Source organism: Peromyscus eremicus, chromosome 5, assembly GCF_949786415.1.
Source record: "Peromyscus eremicus chromosome 5, PerEre_H2_v1, whole genome shotgun sequence".
NCBI classification, from domain to species: Eukaryota; Metazoa; Chordata; class Mammalia; order Rodentia; family Cricetidae; genus Peromyscus; species Peromyscus eremicus.
Genome location: NC_081420.1, coordinates 13,987,281 through 14,013,125, shown reverse-complemented (window position 1 = coordinate 14,013,125; position 25,845 = coordinate 13,987,281). Strand labels below are relative to the sequence as shown.

The 25,845-nt window shown below is 38.9% G+C and overlaps 1 protein-coding gene and 1 non-coding gene across 4 annotated transcripts in view; one reads left to right on the top strand and one right to left on the bottom strand.

The window, feature by feature from the left end:
* Positions 1-24,062, top strand: part of Nol8 (nucleolar protein 8) — a 28,534-nt gene extending 4,472 nt beyond the window's left edge. For all 3 annotated transcript variants that reach the window (XM_059262960.1, XM_059262961.1, XM_059262962.1), the window contains exons 5-17: positions 1,072-1,207; positions 1,958-2,028; positions 3,151-4,948; positions 6,641-6,754; positions 7,490-7,612; positions 7,858-7,948; positions 14,217-14,352; positions 16,461-16,538; positions 17,851-18,122; positions 20,565-20,751; positions 21,811-21,878; positions 22,253-22,332; positions 23,469-24,062. In XM_059262960.1, coding sequence (XP_059118943.1) covers positions 1,072-1,207; positions 1,958-2,028; positions 3,151-4,948; positions 6,641-6,754; positions 7,490-7,612; positions 7,858-7,948; positions 14,217-14,352; positions 16,461-16,538; positions 17,851-18,122; positions 20,565-20,751; positions 21,811-21,878; positions 22,253-22,332; positions 23,469-23,519 — 3,205 coding nt within the window. In that variant the 3' untranslated portion in view covers positions 23,520-24,062. The remainder of the gene's footprint in view (positions 1-1,071; positions 1,208-1,957; positions 2,029-3,150; positions 4,949-6,640; positions 6,755-7,489; positions 7,613-7,857; positions 7,949-14,216; positions 14,353-16,460; positions 16,539-17,850; positions 18,123-20,564; positions 20,752-21,810; positions 21,879-22,252; positions 22,333-23,468) is intronic.
* On the bottom strand, positions 6,093-6,219 carry LOC131912140 (small Cajal body-specific RNA 4). Its single transcript, XR_009379547.1, has one exon. It is a non-coding gene; the product is annotated as a small Cajal body-specific RNA 4 (non-coding RNA).
* Positions 24,063-25,845: the final 1,783 nt, after the last annotated feature.

Here is a 25,845-nt window from a genome sequence, read left to right as displayed (position 1 = left end):
AAAGTGTTTCTATGTCCAAAGGTAGAGTCCTAAATAGAGTTAGGTTATTACAGATGATACTGAATTACACTTGTTGATTTTGACTGTTAATACAGTGTCATACAAAGACTGAGAGCGAAAGAAGATATATACATATGAGACACTGTCTTAGTTACTTTTCTATTGCCATGACGAAGCATTGAATCTTTTTTAAAAGAGAGTTCCAGAGGGTTAGAGTCCATGACCAGGCATGGCAATAAGCAGACATGCGTAGTGCTGGAGCAGTAGCTGAGAACTTACATCTTATTTACAAGAATGAGGCAGAGAGACAATTAACTGGGAATGGCTTGGGCTTTTGAAATCTCAGAGCCCACGCCCAGTGACACACCTCCTCCAACACAGCCATGCCTACTAATCCTTCCCAAATATTTCACCACCTAGGGACCAGGTGCTCAAATGTATGTGCCTATGGGCAGTTCTCAGAGACATAATAATTCTGCATGTGATTTCAGAGCAACAATATATAACAACTGTTAGAGCTTTCATAGTCATAAAGCTAATTTTTCAGAGGGAAACAATTCAGTTCATTTGTGAATTTTTAGAATGGGAAACATTTAAGAATATGTGGATGAAAGAATTGGATATTTAGTCATGATGGATTGCGTGGCCTACATGATTTGACACCAGCCTGACATAATAAATAAAATAGAGTATATCATTATATACTATATACTCTATACAAAATAAATTATTTTTTTTATATCAGTGGAGCTTATGGTTAGTGATCTCTTATCTGTCATGAAGGAGAGCTGAGGCAGCTCATGTCACAGAGCACAGGAGTGGGAGGGTAAGTGTTTGTGAATAGAATGGAGCTGATGTAGACAAGTGTTAACCAAATGTAGGATTCCAGTCATTCTACAGTGACAATCTGTGTGTTTAGAAAATCGTATAAGTAATTATACTATTGAAGAAGTGTTTTATTTTGTTTTTTAGTACTGTAATGATATTTTGGTGCTCACTTAGGGTTACCTGAATGACACTCCTAAACATTTTTTTCATGGCTGATTTGCTTTTATTTGCCCCTCAATTCAGATTAGCCCAAGAAAGAGAAGAAGCAAAAGCAAAGGAAGAAAAATCAACCACTGGCAACACCACCTTATTGGAAAAGATGGGAGGAGTAGATTTCCATATGAAAGCTGTGCCTGGAACAGAGGTACCAGGACATAAAGTGAGTTTCCTTCAGTTACTGTGCCTACCATGTCTCCCAAGACATCATGTTTGTAGTTGTGACATCCCAAACTGATGCTTTTTCCCCACTTTGGAGCAGTTAGCATCTAGGTTGGGGGTTTTGCTGTTTGTTTTTAAGTTTCAACATGCTTTTATAAGTCTTCAGTCAGCACAGCTTCCCACACTGTAGGTGGGAATATGGACTGGCAGGTCCCGAGATTGCTTTTTTCCCACCTTTTTGAGAACTATTTGTGTTTTATTGTTACTCTTGTTTTAGGATTTCATACATGTATATAATGTATTTTGATCAAACCCATTTCTTAATTCTTCCCCTCCAGTTTCTCTCTTAACCCCACCAGTACTTTGCCTCCCAACATAATTTGTTATCTCTTCTTTTAAACCCACTGAATCTTAGTACCTATCTGTATGTGCATAGGTTAGGACCCTCTACTAGAGCATTAGGAGTCTTTCAGTGGCCATGTCCCTGAGTGCGGGCATTATAGGTGCATCCTACTACATCCTAGACCATGGCCACATTTTTACTAGTTGTGTGTGTGTAAAATACTGCCCGTGATATAGTTGGAATTTTCTTTCATTTTGTTTCTTCATACTTTTCTTCTTCTAGACATTTTATTTTGTTGTCAAAAAACTAAACTCCCCAGTAGCCCATTGTGAGTTCAACTTAAAAAATTACATTTATTTATTATTATTTCATGTATGTTTATGACAATTATAAGTCTTTTTCTTTTAGAATTGGGTTGTGAGTAAATTTGGAAGAGTCCTACCTGTTCTTCACCTTAAGAATCAACATAAACGTAAAATATCCTTTCTTTGGTCAGCATTTCAAAGTAATTATTATTTCTCAGAGTGATGGCAAAACATCTTTAGGATTTCACTGCCTCTATCAATAAATTTTTAATTACTTCAACGTTACCTCTTTCTCTCAAGGTAAGCTCTAATTCTTCTACATATATAAAGCACATTGAGAATAATGAGTGACATGCAGTTTTATGCAATTAAGTGATATGAATGATGGTTGCCAAGGAAGCATTTTCATGTGTTAATGTATAAATTTACTACAAGCTGAGCATAGTGGCACATGCTTTTAATCCCAGCACTCGGGAAGCTGAGGCAGACATCTCTGTGAATTCAAGTCTAGCCTGGTCTACATGGCAAGTTCCAGGCCAACCAGGGCTATATAGTAAGATTATTTATGGACTCACAAGCTCTTGCTAATGGAGCACTATAGGAATAGAGAGTAAGGGACCGTTGTTATAGAAGACTTAGGAGGACTTGAGATAGTTTTATAAGGAAGTTGATAGGGTAAAGTAGTTCAAAAAAGAAGATACTAGGCCGGGCGGTGGTGGCGCATGCCTTTAATCCCAGCACTTGGGAGGCAGAGCCAGGCGGATCTCTGTCAGTTCAAGGCCAGCCTGGTCTACAGAGAGAGAGAGATCCAGGACAGGCACCAAAACTACACAGAGAAACTCTGTCTCGAAAAACCAAAAAAAAAAAAAAAAAAAAAAGATACTCGATAAAAATAGGCCAACAAGCAAGAAAATAGTGTATGGAGAAGTATGGAGTTCAAGGTGAGCAAATTCTGATATCTGTTCCGTGAAGTCAGTTATCTGAGACCTTAAAAAGCAGGCATCCTGGGCTTCTGTGCAGAGGGTGTGTGTGTACATCAGAGAGTTTGCTGTAATATTTATCATCCAAGTAATTTCTCTCAACTGATAGTGGTGGTGACTTTAGCTTTGGATAGTTATAATTCAATTTCATAGACCCTAGAAGCTTACTGTGTGGAGTCCTCATTTAGTTCGATGGGAAATTAAAGGTAGATGAAATAAAGAACTTGTTCAAGGTTAACATTTTCCCTGTTTCACCAGATTGGTAGGTTTTTCTAATACCTGATGCTGTTGCTTTTTCCTTGACTCTGAGTAACATTATGAAATATGATCCATCAAAATACTGCCACAACCTAAAAAAGATATCGGAGGATTTGACAAAAACCATTCCCATAGCTGACCTCACTTGGGAACTGGAGGGAGGCAATGACCCTATGAGTAAGAAACGTCGAGGAGAGTTTTCTGATTTCCCTTTCCCTCCCCAGAAGATTAAGAAAGTACAGAAGGGCAAGGGTCCCATAGAGTTGAAGGGTTCTGATACTAGTCTAAGGACTAATGAGGTGATGGAGAGTAACAAATCGCCACAGCCAATGACTGCACACAGGAAAGCCCCTAGTGCCGTTATACCTTCTAAATCTCTCCTTGTGGCCAGTTCTGGGACTCAGAAACCTAAACATGTGGTTTTTCATACTTCTGACTTTGAAATTATCTGGAATAAAAGTAGCATGTCTGATGATGACATTGACTCTGAAGATGAATTAAAAATGATGATTGCAGAAGAGGAAAACTTACAGAAAACTAGGCATTCCTTGGGAAATGAATCTGAAGGTGATCCTTTTGAAGTTGTGAGGGATGATTTCAAATCAGATATTCACAAACCTCATTCTTCAACCAATTTAGGAAATGACTGTGACTATGACTCAAGCGATACAGATGAAATTATTGCAATGAAAAAAAGCATTGTTAAGGTGAAAAACAGTACTGCATCTCCACAACCAGAAAAGCCTATAAGCGAGAAAAGTTCTTTTAAAAAGATAGAGCCTTCTAATGGTTGTGTTGAAGTACAAAAAACTAAAAGCAACAAAGAATCAGCTCCGGGTCATGGAGTAAAGTTTCTGAATTGTAGATTTTCACCTGACTCCAACATCAGTGATAGTGAAGAGTCTGAGGAAGATGAAGAGTATAAAGCCTTGATGAGAAACTGTCCCCGAGTGAATCTCACTTTGGCTGACTTGGAACAGTTGGCTGGCCGTCAGCAGAAGGTTCCAGGAGAAGATAATGAGAGTGATGGTCCCCAAAACGCCAATCACTGCAAACTTGATACTACCTCCAAGAGTCCTAAGACTTCCTATGACCTGTCCAATGGCCGGCAGTGTATTTGTCCTGAGGAGATTGTGGCCTCCCTTTTAGAGGAGGAGAACACTTACAACAAACAAAAACCAGAGGAAGACACCTTAAAGCCAAAATTCCAGGCCTTCAAGGGAATAGGTGGTCTCTATGCAAAGGAGTCAATGGATAAAACTTTGAAAGAGACTGCTGCCTTTAAAAGTATCAGTGAACACCAGAGTTCCTTGAAACATGAAGATCCTAATAGAATTTTTATAGAAAATGGATCCAAGTGTGCTAATGGCTCATCCATCAAACTGACTTCATGCCAACCTGCAAAGAAGGTGAACAGCCCAAGCCACATTCAGCCTCCAATGAGACAGTATACTTTGGAGAGACATAAAGTAGTGTCCTCTACTAGTTTTGACAAGGAAAGTCAAAATCCTCTCTCATGTGCGTTGCCATTAAAAGGTAGTAAGTCCCTAAGTCTTAGTGTAAAGAGTCACAAGATAGACTCTGACAGAGACACTTGCCATCAGCCTGAAAGTAGAAAAGCTTCAGAGCAAGAAGGCCCTGATTCAAGCACCATCACATCTCGCGAGAAACCACCAAAGCCGTCTCTCAGGGAAGATCCTCAAAGCACAGCTGGTTTCTCACTTTCTGTTAGTAATGCATCATGTATGAGTGCTAAGCATGCTGAAGACAATCAGAAGCGACTAGCAGCCTTAGCAGTGTGGCAGAAAGCCAGAGAAGTGCAGAAGAAACTGGTACACAATGCGTTGGCAAATTTGGTGAGTGCATTTTCAGTCTATGGATTTAACAAGAATATTCTCAAGGTCTAGATTTTCCTTCCCGCGGAGGTAGGTGTGTCCTCATAGAGCTCATTGTCTTTTTCACATTCACTACTCACTAATTTTTATCCTTATGGTAGAAGTTTATATCACCTGTGCTATTTAATCTGTACTAAAAGGATGCAAAATCAATTGAAAATATTTTAAAGTTATATAAAATTCATTTCATTAAGAAATATAGTTTGTATAGTGATTAAGGCAAGAGTTATATCTTGGTAGCATTTTTTGTAATGAGCCTTTGTTGATTCCTTCAGCAATGAAGTCTTTTTTTAAGTGCTAGATTCACAGAATAAAGGTTAAATACCCCGGCTACATATGCAGCTATTGATGGATGGTGTGGCAATCAGGCAGACAAGGTCTCTTGGAACACCAAGCCAACTAGGTTTCCTCAACCTATACTGAGTAATGTGAAGGAAGTAGAAGGAATTTTTTTTTTTTTTCCAAGACAGGGTTTCTCTGTGTAGTACCTGCCCTGGATCTCGCTCTGTAGACCAGGCTGGCCTCGAACTCACAGAGATCCATCTGCCTGGGTCCCTGCCCCCCCCCCCCAAGTGCTGGGATTAAAGGTATGCGCCACCACTGCCCAGCGAGCAGAAGGAATTTTACTGATGTGAAAAGGCAGTGAGGGAGAAGAGAGATCTTCCTGCAGAAGGGAACCGTTTATCTAAAAGTTAATATTTTACATGACACTGGTATCTATAGAATTGAAGCAGCACTGATTAATAGGGTGGGTTATTCAGAGCTGTGAAAAATTGAAGAATTTTAATCAAGATATTGAAGATTAATTGTATACATTTTGTCTTTGTGTGTGTTGTGTTTGTATGTGTGTGTCTCTGTGTGTGTGTGTGTGTGTGTCTGTGTGTCTTTTTGGTTTCTTTTCTTTCTTTCTTTTTTTTTTTTTTTCTCGAGACAGTTCTCTGTGTAACCCTGGCTGTCCTGGAACTCACGTAGATCAGCCTGCCTCTGCCTCCCGAGTATTGGGATTAAAGGCATGTGCCACCATGCCTGGCTACTTGTGTACATTTTGGAATAGGAGTTGGCATTTTACAATCCACAGAGCATCCAGCAGAAAGTTTTTTTTTTTAAAGGTTGGGTAGTACAGTCTGCCCTGTGGGTTTCTCCAATAAGGGCTGCTCTCACCACCTCTTGTCTAGGAGGAATGTATCAGCAAAGTCTTGCTTCATCAGACTCAGCCTTCTTGGTCCTTCAACAGAAATAGTTTTTAACACACAACAAAAACTATCTGTGACCTGCCAGCAGTGTCTGAGATATTTAGTCTGAACCTTGACAGATAAAATTTTTTAGCCTCTGTTTTAGAGATCCTTCAGGCCATGGCATAAACAATAAATATAATGGAGTCAGATCTAGAAGCAAGGAGAACCTTTTAGAGGTCAAGTGCCACAGCCATAGCAATGGTGGTTCTTAAAGATACCGAGGTCAAATTAATAGAGTTCGGTGGTTACTGAGTATAGAGAGAAAGGAGGCCTGAGTCTCTGTCTTGGAAAAATAGCAGATGACAATGGTATTCCTGGAATAAGGAAAAGAAAGATAAATGATGGGAGAAGATGATAGATGTGGATATGAGTATACAGTTGGCTGTCTTGAAATGTGATACTGCTTGTGTTTCACTAGGATGGTCATCCAGAGAACAAAAAAACACACATTGTCTTTGCTTCTGATAATGAAAGTGAAACGGAAGGGACATCCACTCCTGAGCAAAACTGTGTAGGGAAAGAGCTGGTGAAGGTAAGCCTTCCAAATATTAATCTACTTTGCAAATTCCCTGCCCTGTTTTTCTTTTTGTGGTAGGAATGTTGGGTATCCTAGGCTGCAATTGAGCTTTGAAAAGTTCTGCATCAGTCTGATACTACAATGTGTACCAACACACCAGCTGTAAAGTCTGTTGTCTAACAAGAGCTCCACACAGCTATTACTTCTTCAAAATATTGTAGGGACTACAGTGAGATCCAGAGTTGCCCAAGCCACCATACCCTGAGATGTTAGGGGTCTTGGAGATTTTTCTCAACCGTGAAACTGTTTGCTACCTTATGCAAAGTCTCATCAGTATTCATGCTAGTCGGTAGGGAGTGTTTTTGCATGTGGTAATTATTCCTCAAATCCAAGTGGCAACAGGGAGTGTGTGGATTAATGATCCAGCAGTCCAGTTAACTATTTCTGAGTCAGTACCACACACTTGTTTCTGTAGATGCATCTGGGTTGTTGGGGTTTTTTTTGTTTTGTTTTGTTTTTTCGAGACAGAGTTTCTTTGTGTAGCCTTGACTGTCCTGGAACTCTCTCTATAGACCAGATTGGTCTCAACTCACTGAGATCCCCCTGCTTCTGCTTCCCAAGTGCTGGGATTAAAACGGTACACCACCACCCGGCAGGTTGTTGGTTTTTAAATGTAGGGTAAAACCACATTATGAGGAAAATGCTGATTATTTCAGTTAATAAACATTTCTTCTTTTATCTGTATAACAGGAATCTGTGGGTAAAGCATCTGGGAAGTTATTTGACAGCAGTGATGATGAAGAATCCGATTCCAAGGAGGACAGCACCAGGTTCAACATTAAGCCTCAGTTTGAGGGCAGAGCTGGCCAGAAGGTTAGTGAAGACTGAAAATAGAACCAGTTGCAGCGTGTCTAAGTTTTGAAGGTAGTCCTTAAATCTAGTTAAGGAAAGGGTGCAGTTCCAGTGTGGGGTAATTTCTATGGGAGTGAATCCTCTCTCACCTCTTACTGGTTGATAATGCAGTTGTGTAAATGGCAAGAGAATTTCAGAGTGTGAGGAGGTACACTTAGAGACTCTTTCAAAATGCACTTAACATGACAATGTTTTTTCCCACGTAGCTCATGGACTTGCAGTCTCATTTTGGAAATGATGAACGATTCCGAATGGACTCTAGATTTTTAGAGAGTGACAGTGAAGAGGAACAGAAAGGTAACTATTTCACTGTCAAAGCTAGGGATGTAAGAAGTCACCTGGTATTTCTCCTTCACTTAACACTGGAAGAAACTGTACTCTAAAATGAATTGAGTTTGTGGTCAGATGTATACTTAATAATTCTTAAGTTCGCTTATATAATTTTTAATATAACAATTATACTAAATTAGAGACCACAGAAGATGACTAAATTACATTTAATAGGAAGAGTCTTTGTCTTCCTCTGGTGTACATGCTGGGTGCTTGTTTTGAGGTTGGTTGGGTGCAGGTTCATTTGTCTTTTGTTCTTTGACATGTGTGATCCTCCTCCCTCAGCCTCCTGCTTAGATTACAGCAGTGCAACACCACTCCCAGCTAGATGCTTATGTTTTTTCATCTGTCTGTCTGTCTACCTATTTACTTTCCTTCCTTCCTTCCTTCCTTCCTTCCTTCCTTCCTTCCTTCCTTCCTTCCTCTCTCCCTCCTTCCTCCCTTCCTCTCTCTTTCTTTCTGTGTGTATAAGAGAGAGAGAGAGACAGAGAGAGACAGAGAGAGAGAGAGAGATGACATTGCACATGTGGATTTTAGAGGGATAACTTAATGGAGTTTGTTCTGTCCTTCTACCATGTGTGTTTTGAGGCCCACACTCAAGTTATTAGGCTTGGAGGCAAGCACCTTCCCCCTCTGAGCCATCTTGCCACCCCAGTGCTTTTTTTTTTTTTAAGTCCATTCACTTGCATTCATTCTTATTTGGGTGTCCATAAGAGTAATGATGTCATTAGAAGCATCCTAATTCTACTTCCTATGAGATTTTTCATAGTAGTGAGTCCAGAATTAATCTACAAGATGTAATCCCTCACTTGGCCACCTTGAACCTTCCTTGTTACTTAGCCTTTCTGCGTCTCTGGATTGTAGCATTGTTATCATTGAGGTAACAGCTAATATCCACTTATAAGTGAGTATATACCGTATTTGTCTTTCTAGTTCTATGTTACCTCATTCAGGATGATTTTTTTCTAATTCCATCCATTTGCCTGTGAATTTCATGATGTCAGTTTTTTTATTTTTTTGACAGCTGAGTAATACTCCATTTTGTAAATGTACCACCACATTTTCTTTTTTCATTCTTCAGTTGAGGGACATCCAGTTTTCAGTTTCTGGCTATTATGAATAAAGCTGAAATGAACATGGTTGTCCTTATGGTACATGGAGCGTCCTTTGGGTATATGCCTAAGAGTGGTATAGCTGGATCTTAAGGTAGATTGATTCCCAACTTTCTGAGGAAGTGTCATATTAAGTTCCATAGTGGCTGTACAAGTTTGCGCTCCCACCAGCAATGGAAGAGTGTTCCCCTTGCTCCATATCCTCACCAGCATGAACTGTCACTTGTGTTTTTGATCTTAGCCATGCTGACAGGTGTAAAATAGGATCTCAAATTAGTTTTGATTTGCATTTCCCTGATGGCTAAGAATGTTGGACATTTCTTTAGGTGTTTCTCAACCATTTAAGAGTCTTCTGTTGAGAATTCTCTGTTTAGATCTGTACCCCATTTTTTAATTGGCTTATTTGGTTTGTTGATGTCTAGTTCCTTGTGTTCTTTACATATTTTGGATATTAGCCCTCTATCAGTTGTGGAGTCGGTAAAAATCTTTTCCCATTCTGTAGACTACCATTTGTCCTATTGATGGTGTCCTTTGCCTTACAGAAGCTTTTCAGTTTCATGAGGTCCCATTTATTAATCTTGGTGTCTGAGCTATTGGTGTTCTGTTCAGGAAGTTGTCTCCTGAGCAAATGCATTCAAGGCTATTTTCTACTTTCTCTTCTGTCAAGTTCAGTGTATCTGGTTTTATGTTGAGGTCTTTGATTCACTTGGACTGGAGTTTTATCCAGGGTGATAAATATGGATCTATTTGCATTCTTCCTACATGCAGACATCCAGTTAGACCAGCGCCATTTGTTGAAGATGCTTTCTTTTTTCCATTGTGTATTTCTGGCTTCTTTAGCAAAACTCAGGTGTCTATAAGTGTGTGGATTTATGCCTGGGTCTTCAATTCATTTCCATTGATCAATGTGTTTGTTTTTATCAATACCATGTGGTTTTTATTGCTATAGGTCTGTAGTACTGCTTAAAATCAGGGATGGTGATACCTCCAGAAGTTTATTATTGTTCAGGATCGTTTTGGCTATCCTGGGTTTTTTGTTTTTCCATATGAAGTTGAGTGTTGTCCTCTCAAGATCTGTAAAGAATTGTGTTGGAATTTTGATATAAAGTGCATTGAATCTGTAGATTGCTTTTGGTAGAATGGCCATTTTTACTATGTCAATCCTGCCAACCCATGAACATGGAGGCATCTTTCCCTCTTCTGATATCTTCTGCACATCTTTGAAGTTTTCATCATACAAGTCTTTCACTTGCTTGGTTAGAGACTCTAAGATATTTTATATTATTTGTGGCTACTGTGAAGGGTGTTATTTCTCTGATTTCTTTCTCAGTCCATTTGTCATTTGTATATTAGAGGGCTACTGATTTTTTTGAGTTAATCTGGTATCCAGCCACTTTGCTGAAAGTATTTATCAGCTGTAGGATCCCTAGTAGAATTTTTGGTGTCACTTATGTATACTATCATATCATCTGCAAATAACAATACATTGACTTCTTCCTTTCTAATTTGCATCATCTTGATCTCCTTCATTTGTTTTATTGCTCTAGCTAGAACTTCAAGTAGTATATTGAATAGATAGAGAGAGGACAGCCTTGCCTTGTTCCTGATTTTAGTGGAATTGCTTTGAGTTTCTTTCCATTTAATTTGATGTTGGTTATCTGCTTGCTATAAGTTGCCTTCATTATATTTAGGTATGTCCCTTGTATCCCTAATCTCTCTAAAATTTTTATCATGAAGGAGTGTTGAATTTTGCCAAAGACTTTGTCAGCATCTAATTAGATGATATTGTGGGTTTTTTTCTTTCGGTTCATTGACTGATTTTTGTATGTTGAACCATCCTTGCATCTTTGGGATGGAGCCTACTTGATCATGGTGGATAATCTTTTTGATGTGTTCTTTGCTTTAGTTTGCAAGTATTTTATTGAGTGTTTTTTGCATCTATGTTTATGTGGGAAATTGGTTTGTAATTTTCTCTTTGTTGAGTCTTTATGTTGTTTGGGTATCAGGGTAACTGTGGCCTCATAAAATGAATTATGCAATGTTCCTTCTGTTTCTGTTTTGTGGAATAATTTGAGGAGTATTAGCTCAAATTGGTATTAGCTCTTCTTTAAAAGTCTGGTAGAATTCTGTACTAAAACTGTCTGGCCCTGGAGAGACTTTTAATGACTTAGAGGTTATAGGTCTATTTAAATGGTTTATCTGAACTTTAGCTTTGTTAAGTGGTATCTATCGAGAAAATTAACCATTTCTTTTGGATTTTCCATTTTGTGGAGTACAGGTTTTTGAAATATGACCTAATGATTCTTTGGATGTCCTTGGTGTTTGTTGTTATGTCCCCCATTTCGTTTCTGATTTTGTTAATTTGGATATTCTCTATCTTTTAGTTTGGATATGTGGTTTGTCTATCTTGTTGATTTTCTCAGAGAACCAAAGAACTAATTTTTGGTGTCATTGATTCTTTGTCGTGTTTTTGTTGTTTCTGATTTATTGATTTCAGCCCTCAGTTTGATTATTTCCTGCCTTCTACTCCTCTTGGGTGTCTCTGCTTCTTTTTGTTCTAGAGCTTTCAGGTATGCTGTTAAGTTGCTGGTATGATATCTCTCCAGTTTTTTTATGTAGGCACTTATTTCTGTCAACTTTCCTCTTAGCATTGCTTTCATTGTGTACCATAAATTTGGGTATGTTGTGCATTCATTTCCATTGAAATCTAAAAAGTCTTTAGTTTCTTTATTTCTTTCTTGACTCAGTTTTCATTCAGTAGAGAGTCTATTGCTTCTATTATTGTTGAAATGTAGCTTTAATTCATTGTGGTCTGCTAGGATGCAGGGGATTATTTCAATTTTCTTGTATCTGTTGAGACTTGCTTTGTGATCAAGTATGTGGTCAATTTTGGAGATTGTTCTATGAGGTGCTGAGAAGAAAGTGTATTTGTGTGAAATTTTCTGTAAATATCTGTTAGGTCCATTTGGTTTATAGCATCTGTTAGCTCCAGTATTTCTGTTTAGTTTTTGGCTGTATGACCTGTTCACTGGTGAGAGTGGGATATTGAAGTCTCCCAATATCAGTGTGTAGGATCAATGTGTGATTTAAGCTTTAGTAATGTTTCTTTTACAAATGTGGATGCCCTTTCATTTGGGGCATAGATGTTCACAATTGAAGCTTTATCTTGATGGATTTTCCTTTGATTAGTATCAAGGGTCCTTCCCCGTCTCTTTTAATTAATTTTTGGTTTCTATTCTATTTTGTTAGATAGTAGAATGGCTACACCGGGTTGCTTCTTGGGTACATTTGCTTGGGAAATCTTTTTCCAACCCTTTACTTTGAGGTAATGTCTATTTTTGATGTTGAGGTGTTTTTCTTGTATGCAGCAGCAGGATGGATCGTGTTTTGCATCCATTATGTTAGTCTGTGTGTTTTTGTTGGGGAATTGATTCCACTGATATTGAGAGATACCAATGACCAATGATTGTTAATTCCTGTTATTTTGTTGTTGATGATGGTGGTGGTTTTGTGTGTGTGTGTGTGTGTGTATACATACGCCTATGCCTGTGCACATGTGTGCTTCCCTTCTTTTGGTTTTGCTAGTATGAGATTATTTCCTGTGTTTTCATGGATTTTTTTTTTCCTTCTATTACCATCTATAGGGCTGGATTTGTAGATAGATATTGTTTAAATTTGATTTTTATTACGGAATATCTTGTGTTTTCCATATATGGTGTTGAAAGTTTTGCTGGGCACAGTGGTTTGGGCTGGCATCTGTGGTCTCTTAGAGTCTGCAGGACATCTGGCCAGGCCCTTCTGGCTTTTAAGAATCTTCATTGAGAAGTTGGGTGTAATTCTGATAGGTCTGCCTTATGTGTTACTTGTTCTTTTTCCCTTGCAGCTTTTAATATTCTTTCTTTGTTCTTTATGTTTAGTATTTTGATTATTATGTGACAAGGTCCAATATATTTGGTGTTCTGTCTTCTTCTTGTACCTTTAAAGGCATGTCTTTCTTTAGGTTAGGAAATTTTTCTTCTGTGATTTTTGTTGAAAATATTTTCTGGGCCTTTGAGCTGGGATTCTTCTCCTCCTTCTATTCCTATTATTGTTAAGTTTGGTCTTTTCATAGTGTTCCAGATTTCCTGGATGTTTGTGTCATTAATTGTTTAGATTCAACATTTTCTTGGGCTAATGTTTCTATTTCTTCTATTGTATCTTCTATGCCTGAGATTCTCTCTTTTTTTTTTCTTTATTAAGAAATTTTCTACTCACTCTACATACCCCATAGATCCCACCTCTTCCCTCCTCCCACCCCCCAGCCCTCTATCCCAAGCCACCCACATCCCAAATCAAGGTCTCCCATGGGGAATCAGCAGAGCCCAGCACACTGAGCCTAGGCAGGTCCAAGCCCCTTCCCACTACACCAAGGCTGTGCAAGGTGTCACAGAGATTCTCTCTTCTATCTCTTGTATTCTGTTGGTGAAGCTTGTCTCTGTAATTCCTATTCCCTTACCTAGATTTTTCATTTCCAGAATTCCCTCAATTTGTGTTATATTCATTGCTGCTTTTCCCATTTTCGGGTATTAAACAGTTTTCTTCATTTTCCTCAACTGTTTGTTTTTTCTTGGCTTTCTTTAAGGGATTTATTCATTTCCTCCCTTTTTTTTGTTTTGTTTTGTTTTGTTTTTTGTTTTTTTGAAACAGGGTTTCTCTTTGGAGTTTGTCCTGGAACTTGATCTGTAGACCAGGCTGGCCTTGAACTCACAAAGATCAGCCTGCCTCTGCCTTCCAAGTGCTGAGATTAAAGGTATGCACCACCACCACCTGGCTTCCTCCAGGTTTTTTTTTTTTTGTGTGTGTGTGTGTGTGTTTTGTATTATGCTTTTTAGTCTTTAAAATTTTAGTCCTGCCACCAAAGACATTAAATCTAGATTTTTATTTCCTCAGTTGTAAATAGAAGTGGGATAGTTTGTTTGCTAGTCATGTGATTTCTAAGTTTTTGTGGAAAGTCTTGAAGAGAGATTAACAAAGCTGAGGCTAACCATGTGACTTGGTGTACTTTGCATGTATTTGCATATGGAATGATTGGGATTTCTGTAGCAATGGGTGTCAAGAAATTACTACTTATTCTCTTTCCTCAGAGTTAAATGAAAATCTAACTAATGAAGATGAGCTAGCTGCAGAAAAAAAGAAAACACTGAATGTTGTACAAAGTGTTTTGAACATCAATTTGAGCAACCCTACAAGCAAAGGATCAGTAGCTGCTAAGAAATTTAAGTATGTCTTACGTTCTGTCCCTTTCATGATACTTTCCTTTGTCATAAATGCCTAGTGAACTTAATTTAAGACTCATTTTTTGTTTTTTGTTTTTTTTCTTGTGATGCTGATGGTCTAATCTAGGGTCTTGCATTTGCCAGTCAATTGCTTTTCTGCTGATTTATACCCTCAGCCCATCTGAGTCCTTTGTAAATAACTGGGGAAAGCAGTTGTCAACATATGTCAGACTTTCAAAAAATTCCTCTCCTTTGAATCAGTGATTCACTTTAAGAAACAAAATTTAAGGCCTGGCGTGGTCTTTAATTCAGGCAGGCTGCTCTCCGAGTTTGAGGCCAGCCTAGTATACAGAGCAAGTTCCATGACAGCCAGGGCTAAACAGAGAAACCCTGTCTTGAAAAGAAATTAATTTTAAATAGCTTCTACGTAACATGCATGATGTCATAGCAGCATTGCTTCTACTGGTTAACTAATTGAAAGTGACCTTACGTATTAACTATGAAATATTTAAGCTGTATAAATATAACTATTATGGAAATTTTCAAATATATACTTTAAAGAGATTAGTGTAATGGAACTCCTACATATCATGGATCCAGCCTTAATTGGTTGTCACCATGTGACTAGTTTTCTCTTCTATGCCTCATTTAAACTTGTCTTACATACTGAAATACTTTGTGCAAGTTATAGATTGTGTATCATTTTATCTATATATGTGTCTATATGTTAAAACATTTTTTTCTTATATTTGGTTATTGAAACAAGACCTCCCTGTCCCACCCAGACTCGTCTCAAGTATGTGACAGTAGTCTTGCCTTCACTGCATGAGTGCTGGGATTACAAGTCTGTACCCACAACATCTAGCTTTAAGATAATTTTTTTTAAACATACACTCTGTGTGTGTGTGTGTGTGTGTGTGTGTGTGTGTGTGTGTGTGTGTGTAGATCAGAGGGTAGCTTTGTGTCCCTTTTCTCTTCCACCATGTGGATCCTGAGGCTCAAATTTTGAGTCTGAATCATAGTAGTAAGTGCCTTTACCCTGTGAGGCATAAATATTTTTTAGTGTTTGGTTTTGTTGTTGTTTTGAGACACAGTCTCAAAACAGGCTAGCCTGGAATTCATAGAGATCCACCTGCTTCTACCTCCTGAGTGCTGGGATTAAAAGTGAGTGCAACCACTCCTGGGTGTAATTTTTAAGGTTAAAAAGGATCCAGGAAAACTCAAGTTTAAAATGTTTATAACAAGGTCATAATTCCTCTTTGATAAACATTATTTAGCTTCATTTTGCCTCCAAAATACCCTGACAACTGTTTAAGGGAAAAGGGATTATTTCAACTCACTTTGATATTGCAGTCCAATATCAAATATCAATGGAAAAGTCTGAGCAGCAGAGGTTTGAAAGAGCTGGTTGACTCACACCCATAATCAAGTAGAGAGCAATGGATGCATATATGCTTGAAGTCAGCTGACTTTCTCCACTCATATAGTTCAATATCCCCTGCCTGGGGAGTGGTGCTATCCACATGAGTGAATCTTCCCACCCCATTGATGTAATCAAAATAATCCTCCACTAACATGCCCACCTCTCTGTGGGGCGTTTACCCAACCACCCCCACAGTTCCCCAGAGTTTTCTTGAGTGCGAGCAGCAGGAAATATTAGATAGAAGGATTTATTGCGGAGAATATCGCGGAGATAAACAGATAGAAAATAAAGGATAGCCTCGAGAGGGCCTGGAACCTATTCCAACGGGCCCCGACTGTCTCTGCCCCAGGGTTTTTATAGAGACGCCAAGGGGTGGAGCAAAAGACCTCCTCCTCCAGAACAGCCAAGTGCAGACCATCTCAGACACCTGCACTCAGGCCCGTGGTCTAATCATCCTCTATGCGGACCTGCTGGGTAAAGCCACGAGGAACCCGAGAACGGGCTCCCACACCTCTCAACTTAGTTTAGACAGTCCTCATTGAGACTGTCTTTGAAGGTGAATGAATCTACACTGTATCAAGCTAACAACTGAAACTAACCCTCACAGCCCCTAAATTAGAGTCTTCGTAGTGACAAATTGCCATTAATGTTTCATTTTATCTCTTCCAACCTTTATTCTTTTTACATAGGGACATCGTACATTATGACCCAACAAAGCATGACCATGCCATTTATGAAAGAAAACAAGAAGATAAAGAAAAAGAAAGGTAAATCTGGGTCTTTTTTCCCTTCAAATTCTGATGAAGCTGCTGAGTTAATAACGGTTAAAAAGATGCATAAAAGCCCTCTGCTTGAACAATTAGATCCGTTAGATCCCTTAGATCTGTTTAGGGTTAGGTTATAGAGGGCGGGGGTTCTCTGTGAAACAGCTGTGCTGTTCTGGAACTCACTCTGTAGACCAGGTTGACCTCACACTCACAGAGATTCTTCTGCCTCTGCCTACTGTGTGCGGAGATTAAAGGTGTATGCCACCACCATCCAGACTGCTTTTTCTTATACGTACTATATGGAATAGATTCTTAATTGGTAAACATTTTAATCTATTAGCTAAAACCCAAATATTGTAAACATGCTGTGTCTAAGATCAAATCAAAATTCATTTCTAAATACAGGAATTATGACAATCTAAAAAAAAATCTGCAAGTGAAGAGGCCTAACTTAACATTAGTGTAGGCATGACAGGCTGCAGACTAACAATACTGGGACCAGGCCTCACCATTACAATAACCAGGAAAAGCCACAAACTGTACCCTGCAGGAGACCAATCAAAATTGAGACCAACAAGAACTAGATGCTCCAAGACATAAAAGGTACCTTACATCATATGTATATAAGTTGCCAATTTCCTTGTAGCAACACCAGCACCAATCCCTGTTTGACAAGACTTCTGTTACCTCACTCCTGCCCAATCAGGAGTTCAACCCCCATCCAAATCCGGAATTCCCTACTCACTATCCTTTACTCCTTAAGAACCCTGCCATAACTGAGCTCAGTGCTCTTCCTGATCCAACCACTGTGTCAGAACTGACAGAGAGCCCAAGCATGAGCTTGCAATAAAGGCTCTTTGCTTTTGCATACGAACTCAGACTCCTGGTGATCTCTGGGGGGGGGGGGGGCTCATTATGTGGGCATAACACAAGGGATAATAATAGATGCAGTACATTTGTAATTCACGTCTAAAAGAATTTTAATTGAATCCTTTTCCAAATTGCAGAATTATAAAACTTAAAATAATTTTAGAAGTCATCTGGCTTACCATGTTCATTTTTCAGATGAGAAAACATTCATGAAAGTTAATGATAGTTCAATTCCTGCATTGTAGTTTAAAGGATGAGAAGAAAATACTCATGTTCAGGATTTGCATCAGTTAGAGATAATTTGTGTTAAAAAAAAAAAAATCTTTTCTGTTAAAGAATCAAGGATAAAGTTAGGATTATTTAAAGAGTTAACCTTTCTTGATGTTTAGAAAATTTCCAGAGCTTGTCTTTGTTATATGCATGTCAGTATATGTCATTTCAGTAAAGCCAAACGGAAGAAGAAAAGGGAAGAAGCTGAGAAACTGCCTGAGGTATCCCAAGACATGTATTATAACATCACTACAGATTTGAAAGAAATATTCCAAAGCTTGAAGAACACAGATGAAAAGGAAGAGGACATGCCCTGGAATGAGGATTGTGGTAGAGAAGAAACTGGGGAAATCAGTAATTCTGCAACCCTGACAAATGGCACAGAGCAGACCAGCGGGTTCACCTTCTCGTTTTTTGATTCAGACACTAAAGATGTAAAGGAAGGTATGTTTTTTTTTTCTTCTCTTTTATTTCAGGCAGATTGAACTTAATTGGTTGAATTTACAGTAAGTATAATCAATTTCATGTTGTCTCAGTAAAGGATACTTTCTTCAGTCTGCATGAACAGTATGAGATTCAGTGTAGCCTGATTATATAAATGTGATGTTCCTACGGGTATGAAAAAGCTATTTTTGCATTGAAGGGAGGAGGCTTCAAGCTAGCTGCTATTGAGTAGAGGCTAGACATTAATGTCCCATGATCCTTTTTCTGTTACATGAAAACAGTCATGAACAAGTAAACTACATTATTTAAATGGCTGTTTCTTAATGCGTCTGAAGATGCCATGGCTTATAGAAAAGAAGAAATAGCCTCTTTGGTTTTATACAAATATGTCATATCATCAATATGCCAGTTATTTCAAAGTTTATCCTTTTAGATTGGACAGAATGTAGAGAAAAAATGTAAAAGCAAGTTCCTACAATTTTGCATCCTATTTAAGGAGATTTACCCTTAAAGACCAAAAAGTTCCATGGATTTAAAATAAACAAGAAAATGGAAAACCTCCACTTTTTCCTTTTTTTTTTTTTAATTTTAAAAAGCGTGTGTGTGTGTGTGTGTGTGTGTGTGTGTGTGTGTGTGTGTGTGATTTGCATGCCCTTGGAGACTAGAAGAGGGGATAGGATCCCTTGGAACTCAAGTTAAAGCAGCTATAGCTTAGTGTATTTTGCCACAGCCTTTTGAGTGATAAATGTGTGCCACACCTGGCTAAGACATTTTTTCCAAAGACTGTTCCTTACCCAGTATTCAAGTATGTACAGCTTTGTGGGAGTTTCCTATAAAAGGCAGGATGAGTCTATCCAGACCAGATATGCACAACTAACTTCAGTGATTGTGCTTCCAAGAGCAGTATTTAAAATAGAAGTACATGGGGCTGAGAGGGGGCTCAGCAGTTAAGAGCCTATTCTGTTCTTGCAGAGGACCCAGATTTGGTTCCAGCACCCTCATTGGGTGGCTCACAACCTACTCTAACTACAGTTCCAGAGATATCCAATTCCTCTGGCTTCTGAGGGCACTTATACTCACTGGCACATATACATAATTAAAAAATTTTTAAAGCATGGTGTGTTTAACAGATACTTTTCAAATGTCAGCACTGTGCTACCCCTAAAATAGCTATAAAGACACAGTAGCTTTTCCTAAACGCAAATGAGACACAATGTACCCTGTGTTCTACTTTATTTTTTTCTGTGTGGTTAGAGTAACAGTTAAATAGAATATGAACTATGAATAATACTGTAATTTTGAGAGCCAAGTGTGAGAAATAAATTGACCCTATAATTAGTCTTAGATACAAACAATCTTTTTTTATTTTTTTATTATTTATTTTGGTTTTTTGAGACAGGGTTTCTCTGTGTTGCTTTGGAGCCTGTCCTAGAATTCGCTCTGTAGCCCAGGCTGGCCTTGAACTCACAGAGATCAGCCTGCTTCTGCCTCCGAGTGTTGGGATTAAAGGCGTGCGCCGCTGCTGCTGCTGCTGCTGCTGCCGCTGCCGCCGCCGCCGCCGCCGCCGCCGCCGCCGCCGCCGCCGCCGCCGCCCGCCGCCCGCCGCCCGCCGCCGGCGGCCACCACCCGGCTTTTTTTTTTTTTTTTTTTTTTTTTTTTTTTTTTTGTAGTTTTTTGAGACAGGGTTTCTCTATAGCTTTGGAACTTACCCTGAAACTCACTCTGTAGACCAAGCTGGCTTCGAACTTATAGAGATCTAACTGCCTCTGCCTCCTGAGTGCTGGGATTAAAAGCATGCGCCACCACACCCGGCTCAAACAATCCATTTTTTAAAGTAGTTGGAAACTTGGAGACTTGTGAGAAATTGTGCCGATCTCACAGCAGTTCTAGAAAGCAATTTGCGAGTTGAAAACACGAGATTCTTTCTAGAGTCTCTCTACATAGCCCTGGTTGCTCTGGAACTCATTATGTAGACCATGTTGTCCTCATGCACAGAGATCTACCTACCTGTGCCTCTTGAGTGCTGGAATTAAAGGCGTACTCTACCACGCCCAGCCCTGTAGGCTTCTTAACAGCATCTAGGCTGTGCTTGTTCTTTGAAAATTATGTTGCTCATCTGTACACCTTTAGCTTTTAGCTCTTTTTATAATGTTATATTCCTTTTCTGATCACTGAACAATGGCTTTTATTATTTTAAAATTGAAAAAGGCAATGCTACTTATTTTAGGGACTAGAACTGTAGCATATTTTGCCTCACATGAAAAAGACCCTGGATTTGAGCCCCCAAACTGGAGGAGAAAATAATGATAATATCTATTTTAACATATTAGACATTTAGTCATGTTTGCATAGGACAGGAAATCAGTTTACTGTGTTTAGAACTACGTAACTACATGGTTGCTCAGTCATAATTGTATTGCCTTCATTGTCATAACAATATAGACACCTATAGAGTCGAACCAGTAAAACGTGGGAAGACAGTCTGTCATGAAGATCCCCGCTTCCAAGATAGTAGTTCAGAAGAAGAAGAAGAAGAAGAAGAAGAAGAAGAAGAAGAAGAAGAAGAAGAAGAAGAAGAAGATGATGATGATGTTACTAAGGAAACAGATCACAGAAGGCCCAGCCCTGGGTAAGCAGTTTGTGTGTAAGTATATGCCATGGTTCATAAAGTCAGTCAGACATGCTTCAGCAGCATTATGTAAGTATCTAGAACAAATTTTATTAGGTTCTGTACAGAGTTCTCTAACTTTTTTCTAACAAAGAGTGATTTTTTAGATGACAACTTGTAGCAGATATGGCATGTGCAGGGCAGTGAAGTTGATCGTAACATTCATGGCTTGGAAGTCAGATACTTCGGCTGACTAAGGGTACCAGTTGGGGAACACTGGCAGACTTGGTAACAATGGGAATGAGTATTGTCATCCAGAATGCAAAAGACAGAATTTATACTGAATGCCTCATTATCAAAACTTTAGATGGAAGACTATTGAGTGGAGATGGGGTGGGGTCACTTTAATACAGAGTAACATGAGCAAATGCAGAGCAACTTTTTTCTGGTTTCTTGACGAAAGCTTTCTCTGTGTAGTCCTAGTTGTCCTTGTACTCACTTTGTAGACCAGATTGGCCTCAAACTCACAGAGATCTGCTTGCCTCTGCCTCCCAATTGCTGGAATTGAAGGTGTGTACCACCATTACCCAGCTGCAGAACAACTTTTTTAAAGGGATATTTTATAATTTCACTGTAATTATTTCTCCTTTTTTTTTTTTTCTTTTCTTTTTTTTTTTTTTTTTTTTTTTTTGAGACAATTTCTCTGTGTAGTTTTGGTACTTGTCCTGGATCTTGTTCTGTAGACCAGGCTGGCCTCAAACTCACAGAGATCCGCCTGGCTCTGCCTCTTGAGTGCCGGGATTAAAGGCGTGCACCACCACTGCCCAGCTATTTCTCCTTTTATTTATTTATTTTTCTTTTGTTTTGCTACTTGGGTTTCTTATTTTTGTTTTAGGTGGGGCTTATATCACCTAAACAGCCCTTGAACTCATTATATAGCCAAGGCTGCCTGGAATTCCTCATTCTCCTGTCTCTGTACTTTCCAAATGCTGGGATTATAGGCATATACTATCATATCAGCTGTAATAATTTCTTATATATTGAAAGTAATTTTTGTCTTTTTCTCTTACTTGTTTTCAGAGAAGCATTTCCTGAGAAAGAGACCACTAGATTTTTCTTTTTCTCTGAGAATGACGACAGACTTCGTGGTAGGTCCGTTCTTCCGTTCAGTGGTGTGAACAGGTCGCAGCACAACTCTGACTCCTTGTGTATGACACAGTAGCTACATGTGGAAATTCTGACCCATGGCTCTGTAATGTGGTTTATTCCCATGCATTATAAAGCTCTTAGGGGCCAATAGTGCTTCTGTTACCGTGTTGATTACTATCAACAAGAGCTTATTTTTTATAAGGACTTGCTTAGATATTAACATACAAAAGCCCCAAGTTTTCACTACTATAAAAGTCCGCATGAAATCTCTGAGGCTGATGATGTACTAGAATTGATGGTGTCATCAGATTGTCCATTTTACTAGTCAATGGACTAGTAAATTTGCTGCCTCATGCTTCTGTTTTTCCCATAGGTTCTAACTTATTCTGGAGTGGTGTGGGAAGTAGTGTTAGCAGAAATTCCTGGGAAGCCCGAACAAGTAGTCTCCTTTTGGTGAGTAACTGTTTCTCCATAATGTGTTAGCATTACTTTTCCCCTAGTATAAGAACAATAGGAATGAGATATGAAAATTTAAAATATGACAGCTGAGAACATGACTTGAACTCTTAGAAATTATACTACTACAAAGAACTTAAAGCTTGTTTAATTCAACTAAGACAGGTTTTGTGCAATCTGTAAAATTAGGTACCATGGGGCAGATTTTTGATTTTGAATGAGTGAGTTTATTAAGTATATAGAAAGCCAAAGTAAAAGAATAAATAGATAGGTAGGTAGGTAGGTAGATATTACTAAATTATGTACTCAAAACATTCCAGCAGAAACTGACTAGGGAAGCCCCTTCAAGGTAGTCAGTCAGCTCGAGTTCCCAGTTGAGATTTCTGTCCATGCCTGAGCTTCCCATGACTAAACTTCCAGCCTCTCTTTCCCACTACAGGCATTTGTATATCCTAGAGTAATCATCTCATGGAAATGGTGTTCTCAAGGGCACATTGTTACTCTTGGGCTGTCTTACTGTTCTTTCCTCCCTGTCAGAGTTGGTAGGCCAACCCATCCCCAGACAAGGATTCTTGGAGAACACTTGATAGAAACATACTTAGGTGCCAATGAGTAGGGCAGGGGATCCCGGGTTCCAGAGCCAGCTTCTCAGTGAGCTCAAACAGTACATGACACTTTACCTATATGGTGTACATTACACAAGTGTGTGTCAAGAGACTGAAGACTGGCCAGGTGGCAATGGCACACCTTTAATCCCAGCACTAGGGAGGCAAAAGTCTCTGTGAGTTCAGGGCCAGCCTGGTCTACAGACCAAGTTCCAGGACAGGCTCCATAACTACACGGAGAAACCCTGTCTTGAAAAAGGGGGGGGAGGGGGGCTTGAAGACTGGCTTGAGTGACTGGTCTAAGTCTAGCCAGTCTCCTAGGTTACAGGAAATCAGGAGGTTTTTCAAAGCCTAAGTTACAATTCCCTAAACTTATAAAACAAAAAATTGAATAGACCCTGTGCATTCCAGTGAGTACTTCCAGAATGGGTTTCTATAACTTTAACTTTAAGTTTACTTTGCTAAATGTGAGAAATTCATGTTTATTAATAACAGCTTTTTATTTTATGATTTATTTTATGATTCTAGGATTGTCGGAAGAAACATAAAGAAGCTAAAAGGAAGATGAAAGCAAATTAACCAATATCAGCTTTGATTTTGGTATTGAATGTGCAAATGGCTCACCAAATCTCCAAAAGAAATTAACCCAGAAAATTGTTTACTGACAAAGAAGAAATTTCAGAGTAGAAAATATTCAAAGCCTGGATGATGATTTATCATTCTGATTACTATTTGTTTCTATGGAATTCTTCTGTATTTCTTCCTTGGTGACTGTGTCAAAAAATGAACTGAGCCAGTTGTGGTGATACAGTAGTCTCAGCACTCTGGAGGGGAAGTGGGAGGGTCATTTGAGCCCTGGAGTTTCAGGCCACACTCAGCACACAGCAACACCCCGCCTAGAACAGTACTCACTCTTGTTCTTCATCCTAAATAACTGTGGCCATCTCTTACACAAAGCCCTGTTTAAGAAATGGTTTGATTACTTGTGCTTAAATATTTCTGATTATACTAAATATTCTTTACTTCCAATTTGTCTTGTAAAACTCAATTACAAGTCAACTTTGAGTTCTGTACTTATGCTCTGATGACAAGTTGAAACTTTTAAATAAATAGTTCAGTATATTTGTTTTTATTTCTGATTATTCTAAATACTGTTTACTTTCATTTTGTCTTTTAAAAACCACAATAAATTACAAGTTAACTTTGCACTCAGTTTTGTGAGGACCAAGGAAGAAAGACAGTACAGTGTGTTCTTGACCTTAGCCTTCTCATCTAATTAGTAAACAGCATGAAGATGGGCCAGTCAGTCCAAAAGTCCAATTAGACCCAGGGTTATGAAAATTCTAATTATCTAAAAGACCGTTTAATAGTCAGGAGTCAGATCTCATGTCTACATAAGAGGGCAGGTTTCATATTTCACTAAATCTAGCTAAGATTAAACATAAAAAGGCCTCCTATTAAAATGAACTCTGGCCAGGCAGTAGTGGTGCACATTTTTAATTCCAGCACTTGGGAGGCAGAGGCAGGTGGATCTCTGAGTTTGAGATCAAGCTGGTCTACAGAGTGAGTTCCAGGACAGCCACAGCTGCACAGGGAAACCTTGTCTCAAAAAAAAAAAAAAAAAAAAAAAAAAAAAAGCTCTATACAAAAGGGTGTTTAATCCAAAGAGCTTTATATGATGTGTATCTCAAGTTAGTGTAGTATTTATTGATACACATTTTGCTTGAGTACAAAATTTATTGAGATCTATTCCTGGGTTGTTAATCATTATGTCTCCACTGCCTATATCTGTGCCACACAGATGCTCAGTTCCTATGGTTTGGGTTTTTTTTTTGTTATTACTAAAATAGCATACAGGGACCAGAGAGATGACTGCAATTAGGAGTGCTTGCCAATCTCCCAGAGGGCCCAAGTTCACTTCACAGCACCCATGTCAAATAGCTTACATCTCTGGAAACTCCAGCTCAAGGGACCCCATGTATGTCTGTCATATTGGCCTCTGTAGGCAACTGCACTCACATGCACATGCCCCCACCACACAGAAACACAAAAATCATTTATAAGTAAAACAGGGTACAAAGAACTAAGTAGCTTGGAGAGCTCTTCTAGATTTCTTTTTCTAGGATTTCAGACTTACAGATTAAAAGCTACTTTGCAAGATACTAAAGGTGTTCCACCTTCTCTTGATGTAAACCACACTTCATAGCCAATGATCCTAGTAAAAGCCACAGTTTTGCTCACAGATAATAAATTTGGTTAGGATTGGGACGCATTAGCTGGGAATAGGGGTTCTGCTTAGATGCCTGGCCCACTCAATGTCTGTTCAAAGGCTTTGTTAAAGTGTGGCAACTAGAGTCCAAGGGCATGTGTTCCCAGAGACGGGAAGCATGCTACCAGTCTCGTAAGGTCTGAGCCAAAAATAAGCTCCGCCAACTGGTTCTATATTCTATAGGTTAAAACTGGGAGGGACCAAAGAGCTGTGTTCATATTTAAATATCACGTACTCCATTTCAAAGCAAAGTGACAAGTGGCCTTTTTCATTCCCAATTTTCTGTCAGGAGATAAAAATGATGTTTTCTTCAAGAGTCATCTCTATAATTTGCCAAAAAAAATTACTCTTGGATCTAAGTAGTAGTATATTTTGGGTACAGTTAACATCTTCCAGAATTTTTTTTTTCTCCCCAAGGCAAGGTTTTTCTGTGTAGCCCTGGCTGTCCTAGAACTAGAGATTCCTCTGCCTCTGCCTCCTGAGTGCTGGAATTAAAGGCATGCACTACCACCACCCAGCTATGGAATTTTTTAAACTACCTTTTGTCAGGCAAAGTGTTCCCTTACTTCCCGACATCCAATCCAGTTTTTTAAACCACCTGGTCAGTCTGTATCACACAAAGGTTTGTGCAGGAGC